Below are 19,787 nucleotides of genomic sequence, written 5' to 3' on the forward strand. Positions count from 1 at the left end.
AAAAAAATATTTTCATAATTTATGTCAAGTATATAATTATGCCAAAATTTATAGTATGTTTTATTATTATATCTTCTGCTTAATTTTTACCAATAATATTATAATTTAATTGAAGAATGATAAATAAAATCATAATTTAATTTTGAATAAATATATAAATCCTTCACTATATGATATATCACTAAATTTGAATTAAGTATCTTTAATTAAATAAACTTTATGCGTTATTTTAGTAGGATGTTACTCGTCATTTATACTAGGCCTAATGGTAAAAAAACTCAAATTTTTACGACTTGTTGCAATTATATCCAAACCTTTTAATTTTTGCAATAATATTCAAATTGTATTTTATTATTGCAATAATATCCAAATTGCATTTTTTTGTTACAATAATATCCAAATTGCAATTTTTACATAATTTATTAATCATATGTTGTTATATAATTTTTTTTGGTTGCAATAATAGAATTTAATATATAATTTATTAATCATATGTTGTTATATAATATATTTGTTCGAATAAAGTATTAATATATTGGCCAAATGTCTTAAAAAGGCCAAATCTTTCATAAAAGTTTCACAAAAGTTCTGACCTTTCAATTTTATCGATTTTGGCAAAAAACAAATTATTTGGTTTCAATTGTGGCCAACTCTCAATTTGATTTCAATTTGCCTATGTGGAGCCTATGTAACGCCTATGTGGCATGCTAAATATTGAAAGGTCAGTACTTTTGTGAAACCAAATAATCCATTTTTGGCCAAAATCGACAAAATTGAAAGGTCGGGACTTTTGTGAAACTAACTAATTTGTTTTTGACCAAAATCGACAAAATTGAAAGGTCAGGACTTTTGTGAAACTTTCGTGAAAGGTTTGGCCTTTTTACAATATTTGGCCTAATATATTTGAGATAGATAACAAAATTATTACTTTGTTTTCTCAAAATACATGAAGACCTTTAAACTTGAAGGATATATTCATTGGAAGCGGTTTCTTGTAAAATAAGGTGAAAGCTACCCATTTTGGTGAATGGTGATTGATGCCATTCCATGCTTCCTTCACACACATAAACAGCCACATGCCCAACAAAAAGAAGTCCCTTGTCTTTTGTCTTTTCCTAAGGTTGAACAAAGATATACTTCAATAATTAGTCTAATTTATACGTGTCTCCCTCTATTGGTAAATCATATATTTTAAAATATCAGAAAATAAAAATAGGAAATGACAAATCCGACTCAATTTATTACTCTAACGTCATCTAATAATTAATTTAATATCGCACTTTATCAAGAGTTTGGACAAAACTAATAGAAAAATTTAGCATGGTTTGAGTTTACAATAAATACTCATATAGAAAATTGCATGGAACTGAAGAATTAAAATTTTTATCGAAGTAAAACTAGTATTTTGCTAAAATCAAAGTGAATTGTTGAATATTGATAAGATTTTTTTTAATGAATTGATAGGAATTTATTAAAACAATGTTTTCTTTTATTTAGATAATATTATATAATCACTTTTGGTAATATTATATTAGTATATGATTCATATAAATCATGTTTAGTCTATTTTCTATATACTAGTATTTAATTATTTTATTATAAGTAGTCTTTGTTTATTTTTATATGAATATATGTATAATTACATGTATTATTAGTGATTTTTTTTCATTCAAATCATTTCAATTTGTTGGAATTGACTTATCAAAATGATACAGCTTATATATCAAACTGAAGCAAATTTTAGTTACGGAACATTTAATTATACATATTCATATAAAATTTGAGTATATGATTATACAATGTTAGAAAAATAACTTAAAAACACCAAGATTCTGTTAAGTTGGGTCATCTAACTGCTACTTTTGAAATTGTACAGTTTAGTCTATTTTAAATTTTGTGGCTATAGTTATCATCATTATTAAAATTAATGAAAACATTGCCTCATGTCCGCCATTACAGATGAATAAGCATTGCATAATAAAAACTTGCTAATATCATTTAAACAACTAAATCGAACCATTTCTAATCAAACTTTTTCATTTTATAAATTATGATATGACTTAAAGAACTTTATTTCAATTTTAGTCAAACTTACTCAATTGAATTGGTTGAGGATGATTGTGCTCACATGGCGGCTATTAAATTTCTAGTATATCTTTCACTATAATCACTAATAACCAGCAAAAAAAACAGTGCACCTTAGAATTATTTCCTTATTGGATTGGATGAATCATTACAAAGAATTGCTTCAAACTAACATGTTTTCCTTTAGCATTTCAGAAATCATAACAAAATAGCTTGTATAAGCACTAAATGTTCACACTTCACACAATTTTAAACATGATATCAGAAATGTGAAAAGAAAATTGATGCAAAATTGCAAAGCAATGAATACATTATTAACAACTTATCAATCGTATTTGAATTTTGAAATTTTAGTTCATTCAGTTGACCTACCATAAGAGGCCCGAGAGATACCCCTCTTCCATTAGAATGTCCAATATCACATAACACGCTCCTCTGTCGTCAACTCGTGCGTTAAGGTGTTGGTTTAAGTACTAAAGCTCCTGATGGTATCGTGTCGGAATATTTTATCCGTCTTTCTCGGAAAAAAAAGATGTCTTTTAGAAAATAGTTTACAATGGAAGTGGTGTAGGAGGAGAGAAATGGCACTTGTCTCCCACACATTTATTTGAGTCATTGGCAATAGACTTGGAACAACTTGCAACATCATTTTGTTTATCCTCAATCCTCTCATCTTCTCCAACAGCATGAGTTTTCCAATCAAAATCCCTCAAAACACCCCTTCCACTTGCAAATTTCTTCACTTGACTCAACGAGCGCAATTGTTTCGGTACAATTATATCAGAAACATCATGTTGTGGACTTTCTAAAGCAACACAATATTGCTGAGTTAAAGAAATCAGTTTTGCTGCTGTAGTTACCTGATTTCTGTCAAATACACAACCCACCTGACTTTCTTGTTTTCTCTTGAAAGGCCAAGAAAATGAAGCAGCTACCACTTTTACTATTTTTGTGAGCTTGTTTTTGGTCTTGCTCTTGTTCCTGCCTTTGTTCCTGACACTGCCGATGCACGACACTTTAGGAGAATTAGGCTCTATCACATCAAAGCTTAAACTACGAGCCTTTCGACGAATTTCTTTTGGAACGAGAGATACTTGAGGACTACGGCATCCTTTTCTGGAAGGGGTTCTAGCCGGACTAGGTGGCGGACTCATGAAATTTACAGGACCAGCTGCTTTTGGTAGAAAGTCAGAAATTTTGGCCTTAGATTTCTCATGTCTAACCATTAAGAAATCAAAGTTTCAGGTTCGGGAAACAGAGAATTTGAAGCTTTAGAATATAGAAGAGGTGAAGCTTTTTAATTGACATAATCCACCGTCCTAAATGTAATAAAATAGATTAGAAATTCTTTAATTAATGCATGATTCGTGAGGCCATTTCATCCTCTGACTTTGTGAAAGCAACATTTGTAGATAATAAAAATTGCAGCTTGCACGTTTTCTTCTATTTTGGACTGTTTCTTCATTCTGCCTCCATTCTCACACATTGCCCGTAAATTACCTCCAAATGATAAACACCCTTTTAACTGATTTAATAACTACCTGAATTATGATTTTACAAGCGGGAAAATAAAACATGTACAAGTTCATATAATTACAACAGATTAAGCAATTATAATTTGCAACCCTATTTGTTTATGGGTAACCATTTACACTACAAAGTTCAAATGTGCAAATGATAAAGAAGCTGCAAACAAATCAGTGAAAATACTTCTGCTCCACTTGAGCAGTTTGCCCATAATCGAAAGTTTTGGCTCTGAACTCTGCCATCTCTCCACAAATCCTCAGCAATACAACTCATGAAATCTGCACGCGGAAGAAAATTGAAGAGTATAAACATAAGATGCTAACTAAACATAAGAATAAAATAATTTTTAAGTTGTGATCGAAACAGAAAGTCTCAAATAAATCAAATTTTGTTATCAATAATGTTTAGTTTTACTTATGGTATTAATAGATCAGAAGAACTAGGATTTTATCCTATAAAGTGTAAAAACTAAAGAGAAGGCTGAAAATAGAAAGGAATCATCCATTTGATTGACTTTACTTCAGTGCAAATCCACAGGAAAATCCTAATGAATCCAACAAGAAATATATAACTAATATCAGGCAAGAATTCAAAGAACTTGGTGTTAAAGGAACATACATCTCATCTACTGCTCTTATCGTCCTTTTTGTCTTTCGTATTCCTGTCCACTTCACCAGTCCTGTCATCCTTTGCACTTGGCTGAGTGTATTGGCTTGTTGATGAAGGCGAGTACCCAGGTGCACTTGGTGAATACCCAGCACTTGGACTGTGATAAGAATAAAAATGTTAAAACAACTCAACCAGATTGACCTAGTTAGATTCAGGGATATTGGATCAAAAGTTTGGCATACCTGAATTGTGGAGAACTTGGGCTATAATCAGGGCTAACACCAGAATTGTAAGGGCTGACGAAGCAAATGACAGCATAGTTAGAATAAATGCTCTTCATAAAAACAATTGAAGCATGGAAAAAAAATGCAGCACAGTAATAATAGTCACCTGCTTGGACTATATGTCGGGCTTGAAGGGGAATATGTTGGAGATGTTGGTGAATATGATGGTGAAGTAGGGCTGCAACATAGGGACGCAAATTAACAATAAAAAGCATCAAGTTGGCATAAAATAATTTACCACAACCATAAGCAGAGAATTAAGGGAAGACTAGCTACCTGTAATTTGGAGAAGTGGGACTATAAGGACTGGAAGGTGGCAACCTTGGGCTGCTAGGCGAGTAAGCAATGGATGGACTGTATTTGGCAGATTGAGGATTGAAACTTGGTGAGGTGGGGCTATAGCTTGGTGATGTGGGACTGTATGAAGGAGAGGTTGGGCTGTACCCTGGGGATGTGGGGCTATAAGCAGGAGAGGTAGGGCTGTATGAAGGAGAAGTTGGGCTGTAGGAGGGAGAAGTGGGGCTATAGGAGGGTGATGTGGGGCTGTAGGAAGGAGAGGTGGGGCTGTATGACGGCGAGGTAGGGCTGTATGCAGGTGAGGTAGGGCTGTATGCAGGTGATGTGGGACTGTAACTGGGCGAGGTCGGACTGTAACTGGGTGAGGTCGGACTGTAGCTGGGAGATGTAGGGCTGTAGCTGGGAGATGTAGGGCTGTAGCTGGGAGATGTTGGGGAATACGATGGACTGGTAGGAGAATAAGCAGGGCTAGTTGGGCTATAGCCGGGAGAACTTGGGCTGTAAGTGGGTGAAGTAGGACTATAGCCAGGGGACGTAGGGCTATAGCCAGGTGATGTAGGGCTATAGCCAGGTGAAGTAGGGCTATAGCCCGGGGATGAAGGGCTGTATCCAGGGGATGATGGGGTGTAGCCTGGAGATTGCGCAGGAGAGAACGGCATTCCACCAACATAAGGGGAAAACTGAGCTTCTGTGCTCGGCGACAGGCGGAGATTTGGGCTAAACAAGTAACTTGGGGACATCATACCATCATGATAAGGAGTCATCGAGACTGGAGAGCGACCGGGGGTCGTGCCAAAGTCCAGACCGTCCATATAACTTGGGAGCTGAAGCTCAATAGCATTCTTCAGCATGTCATCATTGAGATACAACACACAGTCTCCGGTGCCGATTGGAGCAAGCTGACCAAGCATTATGTTTTCAGTAACACCCCTCAAATGATCTGTTTCAGCATACACAGCAGCATCGAGCAGAATATCCACTGTCTCTTCAAATGAGCATCTCATCAATGGCCCAGTATCATTTCGGTTAATACCATGTCGAGTGATTGCCATCAAATGCCCACGGTAGGTCATGGTATCGCACAAAATAGCCAGATGTCTATAATTCACATAAGATCCATCAAAAGATATGACCACCCTCAACTCATCCAGCAAGGAACGACGAACAGCCTCTATACCAAGAACTTCAATAACTTCGATCAGATGATTGCTGGTTGTCCTCCTCGAATCAACATTTTCATTGCACATAACAGCTAGTAGATTAACACCCTCAGTATCCAGCATCCACTCCTCTGTTGTCTTAAATCCTTCAATGTCATCAAATTTGCTCACTTTACTTTGTTTGATGAAAACCTTGTTAATATCTGGAATACCTCGAAGAGCCATCTCAGTCAGCATGTTACTCTCTATCTTTTTCAGAAAAACATCATCCTCGGCCGACTCGTCATTCAGCTCCCCTTTAGGGGCTTCATCATTCATGATACGGATGCGTAGAATCAGCCTCTCAGCATTGTCATCATTAAATATACAAGTCAAATCATCATCAAATTCCAGGTTAATCTTTTCAGCAATATCAGCCATGTTAAGCTTCTTATCAACCATCATTTCACGATTCAACTCTATTCGAAGCAACCAAGGAGAGATTTTTTCTGGTGAAATCTCTTCATCGGGCATTTCATAATATGACTTTACAAAATCAACGTCCTCTTCAATAATGGTACTAACAGGATCAGGATCATACCATACTTCTGTAGCTTGCGTAACACTCCGTAGAGTAGTGTATTCCAAAGCACACTGAACATTCTTAGCCTTCTCCTTGGTTTTGTTACTTTCTGGAACCAAAAAGATAGAAAGAGAAGGTGTCTTGATTTTCTTAGCTACATTAATAATTTCTCTCAGCCGGGGAACACCGAGGGTCACATTCTTAGCACTGACACCAGCATAGTGAAAGGTATTGAGTGTCATTTGAGTAGCAGGCTCTCCAATTGACTGTGCAGCAACACATCCAATCATTTCACCTGGTGCTACTAAAGATTGCAAAAACCTTGATTCAATTTCACCAATAACCCAGTCAAAGGCTTCACGGCTAAGCCTGTATTCCTCCAACACCTTTTTGCTGGCAAGAGTGCTGCGAAGTAAGATTCCAAAGAAAAGAGTAGCATTCTTTTGGGCTTCCACACTCAGCAGATCATCCCCTGGAACAACTTTCAATCTCTCTTGCAGCTTATCCACAGCTTCAACAGCTTCCATAGGATGTATGTTAGAATTCTTTCTCTTGTCTACCTTAAAAGTCTTCTGTGCATTCCAGATAAGCCTTTGGAGGTTAACCGGTAATGGCCATGAACTGTCACCTGTGGTTGCAATCTCCGTCCCAAGCTGGAATCGATCTGCTTCCAGCTTTTGAACCTCAGCATCAAACACATCGCGCAATTCGCGGATACTCTTCAAATCTTCAACATGGTCTGCTAACATGTACTTAGGATTCCAATCTTCATCATCAAGTTCATATTTAAAGACCCTATCGAACTCTGATTTATTCATTTTTAGTGAGTCCAGCTTCTGCGATTCTATCCAAACAGAATCCATGCCATCCTCTCCATACAGAAACTGAATGACATCCCCAAGTGAATTTCTAACAGTTCCATCATATTTAACCATGATATCCTCCATAGCCTTCACTAGCCGCCGTTGGATGTACCCAGTCTCAGAAGTTTTAACCGCAGTATCTATAAGACCTTCTCTACCACCCATAGCATGAAAGAAGAACTCCTGAGGGGTCAGACCCCGCAGATATGAGTTCTCCACAAACCCACGACTTTCTGGCCCATAGTCATCCTTTGTGAAGTGAGGCAATGTTCGATCTATGAACCCATATGGTATTCGCTTACCCTCAACATTTTGCTGCCCCACACAAGCAGTCATCTGTGATATGTTAATGAAACTCCCTTTTGAGCCTGCAGTAACCATGGCTTTAAGGTTGTTACTCTCAGACAAACTCTTCTGAGCACTGCTTCCCGCTTCATCACGAGCTTTATTTAACACCTAAAAGAATAAAATAAAATTAGTGAACACAACAAGTGACCACACAGATGAAATCAATACAAAATAATTTTTATGTACCGTGTTAACTTCATTTTCAAATGATTCCATCATTGTTCGTCCGGGTTTTGGCTCCAATTCTTTGTTTTGGGCTTGCCTAATAAGTTCCTTTACTCTATTTTTTGCATTCGAGATAGTATCATTGATTTGCTCCATAGTTGATGCATCAGCAATTGTATCACCTATTCCAATGCTAAAACCATTTTGCAACAGCCAATAATTCACAAGCCATTGTGTATGCCCCAAAAACTTACGAGCAGCATCTGGACCAACCTCTTCCCTGCAAGCATGAACCAGAATACTAAGTTTTCAAACTTCAACTCTCAGTAAATGCTAAGATCGCTCTTCTAGTAAATCATATACTCTTAAGATGTACTGGCATTTTAAACTCATGAAAAATAAAAATACTGAGAAATGGTCTTATAGATGATACACAATATCTGGAATGCATACCAAATGACATGTATAAGACTTCCAGTAGAAGTTCCAAGAGTTTTCTTGCAAAGAGTTCCAGATAGCAGCTCTCCCTTTTCTATTCGAACCAGAGTATCTCCTGGAGTAATAACTCCTCTTTCAGTATCCGCGTGCCACGCTGAAGTCCTAATAAGATTTATCTGCTTTGGGATGATAAGGTTAAAAACTTGTTTCCCAGTCCAAATTGGGCGCGGCTTCAGAATTGCAGGAGCAGGAACTTTCCCATCAAAATCTTCCCACCACATCAATATGTTCATAAATACATCCTGCAAGAAAGCAAGGGTTGCCACTTCAATTACCAGCCATGATGAAGAAAATATTATGTTAAAATAGCCTACAGACCGGTATTTTTATTTAACTATCACCTTCTCTATGAAGGTGTCCCTCTTGGTAATTTTACGACATCCTAAAAGCGAATCCTGGACAATTCCCATCACAGGACGATTTGCTTGAGGTGATACAATGCATTTGGGAACCATCATCAGCTCTAACACTTCTGCTCTAGTTTCAAATGATTGAGGAACGTGCATATTCATTTCATCACCATCAAAATCAGCATTATATGGTGAAGTAACAGACAAGTTTAAACGGAATGTTGAATATGGCATAATTTTGATTCTATGGCCCATGATAGACATTTTATGAAGACTTGGCTGACGATTAAAGAGCACAAAGTCGCCATCATTCAAATGCCTCTCCACCTGAGACACAGTTTTAAGAGTTTAGCAAAGTAATAAATAAAAACAACCAATAAAATTCAAGTTATTTATCAAAAAAAAAAATCAAGTTGAAATATAAAGCCAGACCTTGTAACCAAGCTCCAAATGGTGATCACTGCTTTTCTTCAAATATCGAAGGTCAAGTCTTTGACCATCATCCCTTATGATATACTTTGCACCAGTCTTACCAGGTGGAGGATGTGGTCCATACTCAACAAGCTCCTTCAACCTGTTTTATAATATAAGTTAAAGAGAGATGTGGAGTAGATAGATGAGAATATCAACGCGTTATGATAAGGAACCTTTCTATGTTATATGGAGTAACAGTTTCTGGATAGGTCAGATTTAGTGCAATACTCCAAGGCACACCAAGCTGGTCTATATTGATATTAGGATCTGGAGTAATGACAGTACGTGCAGAAAAGTCCACACGTTTCCCCATCAGGTTACCCCTAATTCGGCCTTCCTTGGCTTTGAGCCTACTGCAAATGGATTTAATAGGCCTCCCAGATCTTTGTGTAGCCTACACAGCAAAAATCATCAGCCAGTGAATACAAACCATCTTCTGACAGGAGGATGCACAATAACCTTTCTTGTACATTTGCATTTCAGAAAAATCAAATATCCAGCAATACATACCCTTGGCTGCCCTGGCAATTCATTGTCAAAATATGTAGCTACATGAAACTGCAATAACTGGGCAAACTCCGATATGATGTGTGCAGGTGCTCCACCCTTCTCCTGCTTTCTCAAATTTTCATTATGCCTAATAATCATTGCCAGTTGATGAGTCAAATCATCCTGGATGCAGCATAGTCAAGAGATGAGAATCATTACAAACGAGTAGATTATTAGTAATACTAAAGCCTGAAGTTCAATGTACTTTTAACCACGTACCCCAACCCCCTCCCTAACCTCTAAAAATCAAAACTACAGTATCTATAGAAAAAGCAAATAGAAGCTTGCCTCACTCCTAGAGGACGTATCCATCATCACAGAGGGCCTCACAGGAGGTGGTGGAATTGGAAGGACTTGCAGAATCATCCAATCCGGACGAGCATACTTTGGATTAAATCCTAACAAGCGGCAATCATCATCACTTATCCTTTTCAGAACGCCAAGGACCTAGAGTAAAAACCCAACACATTAGCTTCATAAACTACTTCAGGCATAATATTTCCACATGTACTATGAAATACCCTTTCTGCGGTAAGTGTCTGCTTTCTTTCCACAGGCTCGGGTAGTTGTTCCTGGTCATCATTTTTCTTCCTTTGTGCCTTGTACTCTGCATTTATCTTCATCCCTTCAATAGTCAGCCTTGGTTGCTGAGCACCGCACCCACCACGACTCTTCTTCACTGGTTCATCGGTATCTTGACCTTGAACATCTATATCATCCCCACCTTCACATTTAGTCTTACTCTTGCAGGCATCAAGAATCTTTCTAAGCCTGTTTTTGGGATTCTTTATTTTTAAGGCTTGCTTAAATTTGTGTTCTTCCTGCAATTTAACAATAAGACCTGATTATGAGGGAGTTACCAACATCACGAATGTTAAAGAAAACTAAGCCACTGGCCTTTACTAAAAGGTGAATACTGGCTTGATGACTTCTTTATTTGATTTAGCAATCTAGCAAAAATAAAAGGCAGCAGCAAGCTCCAATGGAGCCAACTAAATCATGGAGCTGCTAATTCTCAATACAGTCAATAGATCATCCAACAATTGTTCAACCATGGGTAACACCATGGTGATAACTTGAGTGAATTTCTTCAGTCAATCAAAATAGGCTATCCAGGTGTCAGTATACCGCTTACAAGCAGCCAAAGTCTAGATAAACATTAACCTCTTTGATAACAAGCATTTTCATAGAAATTTTTTTGCAGCTCCACAAAAAACCTCAGGATGAAAAGCGAATTAGCAGCGGAAACTATAGCAATTCAACTCCAAAGGAAAAATGATTACCTCGTCAGCCAAAATCTTGGAACAGTTGAAACAAACACTTCGCATTATGCTGAGCACCGTTTTCAAAAAGCCTATATGAAACATAGGCTTGGCTAACTCCAGGTGACCAAAATGACCTGGACACTCCGCCATAGCAGCAGTGCAAGTCTCACATTTCATCTTCCTATCAATTGTACCAAGCTTAAGATCACTTAAGCCACCTGGCTTAGGCTTTCCTCTTTCCGTCGTTTCACTAAACTCAATTTGCACTACGGACATTTGCCTCTGCCACAACAACACTACAACTGTCAGCAAACAATACGACCATCTCAAAGCAAAACCTAGCTACAAAAGCAACACTACAATTGATAAAACTTTAATCCTCTTATACTACATTTTCACACATGGAAAATCATAAATTAAAATTAAAACCATCATCGTCATTTGAAGGTCAGCACTGCAGCTATTATCCACTAATAGTTCATGGCCTTTTCTTTTAGTTTCCAGCAGCAGAAAACCACTTAAAGGAACAAGCTAGCCAACTTCCAGCTAAAATAATCGAGTAACATCATCTCATTTACTCAAATTCTATAGCATTTCAGCCACCGAGGTGAAAACATGAACAACACTAGTTTTTGAGTTCTTGATAACTAATGTAAAAAGGACTGAAAATACACACAAATAGAGATAAGAGTACACAAGAACACTTCACTCGAAGCTTAGATTATATTTTAATTTCTTTAGATTATGTTCAAAGTAAAAGAAGCAGATAAGAAAGAAAGAAGACAGAGAAGAGAAATTACAATCTCGTCGGGGCTGAGTATGCCGAACTGCACCACGCGGACTTTGGCCACCTCCGCCGGCGAGTAAGGAAATCTCATATCCATTTTGATTTACTTCGGCGATCAGTTTTTTCTAAGTTAATCAGAAACAGGAACAATAATTGAAGAATAAAAACCCTAATTGAAATTAGTTTGACTCAAAATGTTCTTTATTAAGTATTGAATTAACAGTTTGTTTGTTGTTATTATCAGTATTCAAATTTTGGTACCGTTTTTCTGGAGTGGAAGAGAGATCTGTGTGCACTGCGATGAGAGAGATCTCGCAGATCAATTTCCCTCACGAGAGAGAAATCTCGAAACGAAGAGAAAACCTTACCCCAAGGGTCTTATTTATAGACGGAGGTAAGCCCTAGCCTAACAGATTTTGCAACCACTTGCGCTTTATCCGTATGTAAACGGTGTCGTTTTTGTCAAGTTAGAATTTATAAATTTAGCATTTTAATTATAATTTAATTTAGCAAAATAAATTAAAATTATTTTAAACTCTATTGCAACGGCGCCATCTATGAAAATAAAGATAAAAAGACACTTATATAAAAAATTAATACTTAGTGTCCATATATATTAGAAAAAATCTAGAATAATAAAAAAAAATCTTAATAAAAATAATTATTACATCCTATTATATAATGTATTTTAACTCAATAATAATAGTACAAACACATATTTAATAAATTTAAGTTAATTTTAAATGTAACCTTATTTTATTTGTTTCTATATGGTGATAATATCTATAATTTAATAAAACATTCTTCGATCCATTTACTTTTAAAATTAAATTTTTTTAATATAGTATAGATGTAATAAATTGAATAGCAAACGATCCATAATCTAGCAAATCCATCTGTCATTATTATCATATCATCAATTACAAAAATAAAAACTTTTAAAATCAAACAACAATAGACCCATCCTAAATTTTACTACATTTAATTTTAATAAAATTTTATTTAACTTTTGTAAAATTTATAAATTAGATTTATATATTAAAAGTTATGTTTATTACATGATTGCAACAGTAAAAAACTTAATTGAAGCTATCATCCTTTTGATTAAACATAATTAATTCCTTTCAATCAAAAAATAAACATAATTAATTCCTAGATGATAGTTGGATTAACTTTAGCAAAGTTGAGCAATTGTTGATCTTGTAGAATCAATGCCATATTTTCTCTCTTCAAGCTTAGCCAAACTTCTATACCATCATTGTCTTCACTATCCATCAGCAAAGCAGAATTCATCGGCAAATCTGCTCTAGGAAATGCGATCCATTTTGGCTTTCCCCATCCAAAATCCGCCGAATCATATAATGGCATTTTACATAAACTGCTGAAATTGCACCAATCTAATTCACTTATTTCTTGATACTCACCGATCTCTTTCAATAGCCCAAAAAATGCAGATTTGCCATCATTTTCTTGAAATTTTTCTATCCAATTCTTGTTAAACTCTTTCAATCCTTTCCTCAATGAACTAACAATGTTTTTCAATTCTAACTCATTGCTATTACCACTTTCTATCTTACCAAAACATTGTGCAACAAGGTTTCCTACCGCATTTTCGGATGAAGGTCCCACAACTCTGTTACGAAGATTGACAAAATTCGAACATAAATGAAATTTCGGAAATCCTGACGTCAAATTAGACGTGTTGATTATATGTTTCCAGACAAGCGCAAGCACAGCTTCTACTCGAGTTGGGTTCGCCACACTCGAACTAGTAGCATTCGCCTTTAAAGCAGCAATTTTCGATCCATCAAACACCAACCTCTTTACGAAAGGCTTACTTGGTAAACAAGGCATTTCATCAGGAGGCGGGACGGAGATAATGGGATCTGATAATGGTGGTAGAACAGAGGATGCAGTAGTCAAATCGGGACATAGTAGCTCACTGCTACTAGCCATGGCAGCCCAACCTTTCAAAAAAATGCAAATAGTGGCAGCATCGGCAATTTTATGTGACATACGGAGCCCAATTGCTATACCACCGCAACTGAACGAGCTGACTTGAACTAGAAGAAGAGGTTCACTCGTAGTAATTTCAGGAAGAAAAAACTGTTCGAGTTCTTGAACCTCGGGTGGGTGTTCTAAAATATCTATAATAGGGCAATGGACATTTGCTTGGACATAAATAACCCCTTCATCATTGCATTCTATTGAAGTAGCATCGTTGATTCTTCCTGCAAGAGGGTAAAAAAGAGATAGGTAACTGGATAGTGATGATTTTAAATGCTCAAGATTAGTGGTTGTGTTGTTTTGGTTGATGGGGTAGAAAAGAAGCAATGGCGTGTAAAGTGATGAAGGGAAAAACTGATCTATTAGACATAATTTGAAGATTTTGAGATGAGGAGGAGTTGGAGATGATGGTTTGATCATTTCCTTGCTCATTATTTCAATATTAAGATTTGCTTCACCCATTTTTGAATACTTTTTTGGAATTTTGTTTTTGGTGAAAGCTTGGTCTTTATAGAGGATTGATTGATGGAGGTTGGCAAATTGGCATTGATGTCCTGGGATTTGATTTTCTTATTTTAGTGAAAAATGTGATCCGACTTGATCTATTGTTTTGGTAATGCAATCTCCAATTCTAGGTTCAAATTTATTGATTAGGATTTTGTCAAAAGCTAAAATAGTAATGCTTTGTATTTCTCCAATTATAAACGATATTGTTCATTATTTTGGTGTATTAATTAGAGTTAATTAAAAAAATTGAAAATTTTAGAGTGTTCGCGATTATAATACGAACTTTTAAATTTTAGTAATGTAGATATGAGCTACTTATTCTTTTATAATTCGTCATATCGGAAAATCTTTTATTTAAAGATAACAACAGATCGGGTCAGCCCGTGAACTGTCCCGGAACCGATCAAATATAGAACCGTACCAAAACTAGCCCGGAACCAAAAAAGACAGATTCCTTGTCGATTCTATATTTTTTTGGAACCGTAAACGTCGGTTTCGGTTCTGAAACGGTGGTTTCAATTCCAACCTGAATTTATTTAAAAATAAATTTAAAGAATCTATTATATATGTATATTTTTCAAAAGTTGCTTAATTGACTCTAAATCAGTGATTATCTTAATTAATTAATATAGATGAATATTATATAATTTGTTAACAACAAAAATAATAATAGCTACTTTTTGTATTGACTAAAGATTATATCATTTTCATATGATCTTTTCCATAATCATACACTCTTTCAACAATCAATTGATTATAATTTCAAAAAAAATAAATTAATAAAAGATTTTTTTGGTAAGAAACATATTCTATTGTAATATTCTAAAAAAAACTATATAGATGTTGACATTTGACTAATTTTTACTTAATTTAAAAATAATGTGAATAATATGTATTAAAAGTTTATAGTTAATTTAATTATAATATTTTCTTGAAACGGCTGAAATTGGAACCGCCTCGAAACCGCCTAAAGAGCGGTTCCAATTTAGATGGAACCGTGAACCACTGGTCCCATATCGAGATTGAAAGTTTGTACTGTAATTATAAAATACGAAAAAATACATAATTCAATTTACATTAAATCCTAATAACAGTGTGAAAAATACTTGTGAAAGGATCATAGGACTTCATATAAGGGTATAACTGAGCCATTTTAAAAAAAGTTAAGGATGTATTTGAAATAAAAAAAAAAATTCAATTAATTTTCCAAGTAAACATTTTTACATATCCAAGAAAGGGGCAGAAATTTTGTACAATTGAATTGTAGTCAACCGAACCTTCCAGATGACACGGTTTTGAAATTTGCCTGCAATTTTTATTCGAGAATTTCAAACCCTAACGAGGGACAATCCGAAACCCCATCTATAATAAACCCACCCAAGAATAGCAACAAACACCAAATCCAATTCTAACACGAATGGGTTCGATCTACATCTGCACAGAATGCGGCACCAATCTGAATCTAAACTCAGTTCATCTCTACCCACAAGATTTTTACTTCGAGGCGGGAAACAAAGGCACGCTCTCTTTCGCTGCGGTTGATTCTACAAAGTTCAGGTTTGAGAAAGAAGATAAAATCAGACCCTTTTTTGAGACGATTAATTACTGGGGAATTCAAAGAAAACGAACCAAGATTGTTTGTAATAGCTGTGGGAAGCTTGTTGGTTATGTTTATGATGATGGGCCTCCTTTAACTGATAGTCCTGGTCAATTTCATATGGGTCCTAGTCAAGTGATTCCTAGAGCTCCTAGGTACAGGTTTAAGATCAAGGCTCTTAGGATCTCATCAGAAACTTGATCTTAACTTTTATGATGGTAAATTGTGGCAAAAAAACTTGTATGATTGTACAGAGTTTTGTATTTTTTTCTCTAAGAGATGGTGAATTTGGTTGTGATGATTCTTATGTTGTATTTTGTATGTTGTATAAAGATGCTTTTTATATTTTTAGTATTGCATTCATTGATGTTGTTAAATTGAAAAAAGAGATCAGACAAAGTAATTAGGAGTGTTGAGAAGACTATGAGCTTGATCAATGTTGCTTAAGTCTCATTTAAGCTTTTGGGAATGAAATTAATTGTTCCTTCTGTAAATATGTTTAGTAACTCTTGCTTAGTTAGAATATTTTCTATTTGCATGAGAAGTTAGTATTTTCTTGAAGGGGTCATTGAAACTATTAAGGTATGGATATTGTTTTGATGGAAAGGGGTTGTTTTCTGAGTTTTTGCTGTTTCATAGCAATGTTCTGTAGTTCATGAAAATAATTCATTCTATCTATACTATATATAAAAGAGGAAATTAGGCCCGGCACTTACAAAGCCTTATTTATTCTCAGATATACCGCCCAGTCATTCCTCCCTCAGTTATACTGTAAGCTTTAATCTCCTTTCAAAAGTAATTTATTTTCCCTACAATATTACTGCTAATTAACTTTATTAATACGGTTTTCTTCAAATCATATAATCTTCCCTAATCTTCCTCCAGCGCCTTTCTTCACTTTCTCATCTCGGTTCGCCGGTGGTTACCCAAAAAAGCAGCTCGTTTCAAGATCAGTGACCTGTTATATTTTTGTACTTTTTTCTTTCAATTTTTTCTTTACTCTACTTTATTGCCTTGTACTTTGACCTTTTTCTTAAGATTTTGATCTTTTTTCTTAATTTCTTCCTTTCTTTGTTCGAATATATGAAGCAACCGACGAATTTGGAAGAAATTGAAGGAAATCGGATTTGCGGTATAGAGTCGACCAAGATCATCAGAAGAAATTCATGGAATCATTGAATCCTATCTCCTGAATCGAAAAATTGAAGGTGGAATTAAACCAAAGAGGTGGGTTAGGTTTTATGGGGAAATTGTGTAAGAAATTTGATTAGAAGAAATTAAGTTGATTATATTCATGCCAAAACTCACAATTTTCATTATCAGTTAGCTAAAGAACTTTAAATTCCTTATCTTATTGCTATTGGAACCTAATTCTTCTAATTTGTTAAAGAAAGATTCATACACTCATGTGGATATGTCATTTTGGTTGGTTTTATTTGAATTATCCCTTTTAGGGGTTTTTGTACTCTTTTATAATTTATAATATCAGTTTTTGTTGCTTCTGTTCTTGAAGTTGCAAGTCAATTGTTCAAATTTGTAGTTTAATTGTGCTTGAGGATTTAGGTGAGTGATTGTTTAATATCTTTGAGTTTTGAACCGTATGGCTTTGATTGACATAAAGGAGTTATAAGTTATTGACTTTGATAGGATTGTGTACTAAGAGTCTAGAAATATCTTTGGCAACTTTTATAGAAACTTTCTTTCTTTGCTCTGTGTTCATGTTTTCTGCAAATTATTCAAAAACTCTGTGCAATATTTGATAGAATGAGTGTTGTGATGAAATCTCACTACTAGAAATCAGGCATTTAGCGACGGATTTTTCCGTCGCTAAATGCCTAAAATCCGTCGCTAATTGATATTAGCGACGGATTACCGACGGACTCAGTCCGTCGGTGGATTTCTGGTCGCAAAATTTTTTACCGACAGAAAAAAAAATTAGCGACGGAATTTAGCGACGGATTTTAATCCGTCGCTAATTTTTTAAAATTAAAAAAAAATATTTTTTTTAATTAAAATCGTAAAATGAAATTTTATTTAATCAATAGCCCACCGTAACCCACTCACCCGCGATAGACCACACACTGTCACCCACCAACAATCCTCGCAATCGACCTAACTTCCCAGTAGGTCACCCATCATTGAATTGCTCCCATCCAAAGCTCTTTAACTTTGGAGTTCCCCCGCGCGCAGCTCCATCTTAACCAACTCAAACTCTTATTACATATGTATGTATATTATATTTAAATATAACTAAAATGAGGAAATATTTACTCTCGTAATTTATATACTCCCGCATTATAAAATAATTATTTTTCATACAAATTATTTTTTAAATAAATAATTATTTTAATAATTATTTTAAATAAAAACAATTAATTAATTAATTTTTAATAGTTAATTATTTTTAATAATTACTTATTTTTAATAAATAAATATTTTTTTGTTAATTAATATTTTTTTAATAAAATAGAACTTTTAGCAACGGATAATTTAATCCGTCGCTAAAATTTAGACATTAGCGACGGATTAAACTATCCGTCGCTAATTGATATACTTTTAGCGACGGATTCTAAAATCCGTCGCTAAAAGTGCATTTTTTTTGGCGGGATTCATCCCGCCATTTTATCGACGGAATTTCCGTCGCTAAATTTGGCGGGATGAATCCCGCCAATTTTTAATAGGATTTAGCGACGGATATAAAATCCGTCGCTAAATTCGTCGGTAATCTTCATTTTAGCGACGGATTTAAAATCCGTCGCTAAAATCCGTCGCGATTAAGCAGTTTTCTAGTAGTGTCTGTCTGCGGCGGCGGAGTTGGATTCCCCAGCAAGCTCACCTTCCATGTCAATGGGTGTTGTGATGAGATCATGAAAACAGCAAAGACTGTATTTATAGGTGCTGTGATGAAATCCATTGGCGGCGGTGGAATTGAGCACAAAAATATAATTTATTGGTGGTGATTGAGCTTGTAAATGCTTACTTATTTGTGTTCAGGTAGTGGAGCAACAAGTGAGTAGCAACAATGTATAATGATGAACAAGTGATTGAATTTGGCTTCTGAGGTGGGAAGAAGACAAAGAATGGTAGTGCATTATGTCTTAGCTTTAATGCTCATGTTAACTCCTTTTAGTTTTGTAATTTTGAGAACTAATTAATTATTTCGCTACAATTTGTAGCTATTAGCAGTTAAAAAACTATTACTTTTCTCACATATGAGATGTAATTTGAATGTCAATTTATTGAATGCAGCTTATTATTTTCTCAAAAGAAGTTAATTTTTACACTTCAGTTAATGTTTCTATCGTTATTTTTCAATGAAACGATAGCAAACTGTTAGTAAACGGTTAGTAAATTAATTTATCTTTTAGTAAACTAATAGTAAATTGTTAGTAAACGGTTAGTAAATTAACTATATTTTATACTTAATAATATTTAATAAATTAACTATACTTTATATTTAATAAATTAACTATTTTTTTTAGTAAAACGATAGTAAACGGCTAGTAAATTAACTTATCTTTTAGTAAACAAATAGTAAACAGTTAGTAAATATAACTATACTTTATATTTAATAAATTAGCTATAATTTTTAGTAAAACTAGTAAACTGTTAGTAAACGGATGGTAAATTAACTTATTTTTTAGTAAACTGATAGTAAACAATTAATGGATTAACTATACGGTTAAAAAATAAAATTAACAGTAAATTTGATTTTTAAGTAAACTGTTAGTAAACAGTTAGTAAATTGATAGTAAAATTTTTGTTAGTAAACCGATAGTAGATTTATCCTATTTTTATAAATAAAAACCGTTAGTGAACTGTTAGTAAACCGTTAGTGAACTTTTTGTTTGTA

The 19,787-nt window shown here is 34.7% G+C and overlaps 4 protein-coding genes and 1 long non-coding RNA gene across 6 annotated transcripts; 2 read left to right on the forward strand and 3 right to left on the reverse strand.

Annotated features, from left to right (window-relative positions):
- Positions 1 to 2,199: 2,199 nt before the first annotated feature.
- On the reverse strand, positions 2,200 to 3,462 carry LOC126679033 (uncharacterized protein At1g76070-like). Its single transcript, XM_050373968.2, has one exon. It carries the CDS (start codon positions 3,309 to 3,311, stop codon positions 2,637 to 2,639), a length of 675 nt encoding a protein of 224 aa, XP_050229925.1. The 5' UTR covers positions 3,312 to 3,462; the 3' UTR covers positions 2,200 to 2,636.
- A 119-nt stretch (positions 3,463 to 3,581) lies between these two features.
- Positions 3,582 to 12,185, reverse strand: LOC126679025 (DNA-directed RNA polymerase II subunit RPB1). Of its 2 annotated transcripts, XM_050373961.2 has the most exons (16): positions 12,085 to 12,185; positions 11,837 to 11,948; positions 11,055 to 11,318; positions 10,293 to 10,592; positions 10,060 to 10,218; positions 9,733 to 9,894; positions 9,396 to 9,616; positions 9,181 to 9,322; positions 8,740 to 9,075; positions 8,354 to 8,640; positions 7,922 to 8,180; positions 4,782 to 7,843; positions 4,612 to 4,683; positions 4,464 to 4,517; positions 4,231 to 4,378; positions 3,582 to 3,890 (listed from the first exon to the last, which is right to left on the reverse strand). In XM_050373961.2, exons 2-15 carry the CDS (start codon positions 11,918 to 11,920, stop codon positions 4,234 to 4,236), a joined length of 5,547 nt encoding a protein of 1,848 aa, XP_050229918.1. In that variant the 5' UTR covers positions 11,921 to 11,948; positions 12,085 to 12,185; the 3' UTR covers positions 3,582 to 3,890; positions 4,231 to 4,233. The 2 variants fall into 2 exon arrangements, with proteins under 2 accessions (XP_050229918.1, XP_050229917.1); XM_050373960.2 differs by having other exon boundaries at positions 11,837 to 12,177.
- Positions 12,186 to 12,920: 735 nt separating this feature from the next.
- Positions 12,921 to 14,284, reverse strand: LOC126679029 (vinorine synthase-like). Its single transcript, XM_050373965.2, has one exon. It carries the CDS (start codon positions 14,260 to 14,262, stop codon positions 12,976 to 12,978), a length of 1,287 nt encoding a protein of 428 aa, XP_050229922.1. The 5' UTR covers positions 14,263 to 14,284; the 3' UTR covers positions 12,921 to 12,975.
- Positions 14,285 to 15,588: 1,304 nt separating this feature from the next.
- LOC126679035 (uncharacterized) lies at positions 15,589 to 16,285 on the forward strand. The gene has a single exon (XM_050373971.2). It carries the CDS (start codon positions 15,755 to 15,757, stop codon positions 16,133 to 16,135), a length of 381 nt encoding a protein of 126 aa, XP_050229928.1. The 5' UTR covers positions 15,589 to 15,754; the 3' UTR covers positions 16,136 to 16,285.
- Positions 16,286 to 16,711: 426 nt separating this feature from the next.
- LOC126679036 (uncharacterized) lies at positions 16,712 to 19,222 on the forward strand. Its single transcript, XR_007640790.2, has 2 exons — positions 16,712 to 17,161; positions 18,929 to 19,222. It is a non-coding gene; the product is annotated as an uncharacterized LOC126679036 (long non-coding RNA).
- The last annotated feature ends 565 nt before the right edge of the window (positions 19,223 to 19,787 follow it).

This window comes from Mercurialis annua, linkage group LG4 (genome assembly GCF_937616625.2).
Source record: "Mercurialis annua linkage group LG4, ddMerAnnu1.2, whole genome shotgun sequence".
In the NCBI taxonomy this organism is placed as follows: Eukaryota; Viridiplantae; Streptophyta; class Magnoliopsida; order Malpighiales; family Euphorbiaceae; genus Mercurialis; species Mercurialis annua.

What these genes read in the sequence shown, in the direction of transcription:
- LOC126679025 (XM_050373961.2), bottom strand. Translation starts at nt 11,920, where the DNA reads ATGGATATGAGATTTCCTTACTCGCCGGCGGAGGTGGCCAAAGTCCGC. An exon ending in ACTCCATATAACATAGAAAG is followed by an intron (nt 9,323 to 9,395) that starts GTTCCTTATCAT and finishes ATTATAAAACAG; the next exon opens with GTTGAAGGAGCTTGTTGAGT. An exon ending in TTGAAAATGAAGTTAACACG is followed by an intron (nt 7,844 to 7,921) that starts GTACATAAAAAT and finishes TTATTCTTTTAG; the next exon opens with GTGTTAAATAAAGCTCGTGA.
- LOC126679033 (XM_050373968.2), bottom strand. Translation starts at nt 3,311, where the DNA reads ATGGTTAGACATGAGAAATCTAAGGCCAAAATTTCTGACTTTCTACCA.
- LOC126679029 (XM_050373965.2), bottom strand. Translation starts at nt 14,262, where the DNA reads ATGAGCAAGGAAATGATCAAACCATCATCTCCAACTCCTCCTCATCTC.
- LOC126679035 (XM_050373971.2), top strand. Translation starts at nt 15,755, where the DNA reads ATGGGTTCGATCTACATCTGCACAGAATGCGGCACCAATCTGAATCTA.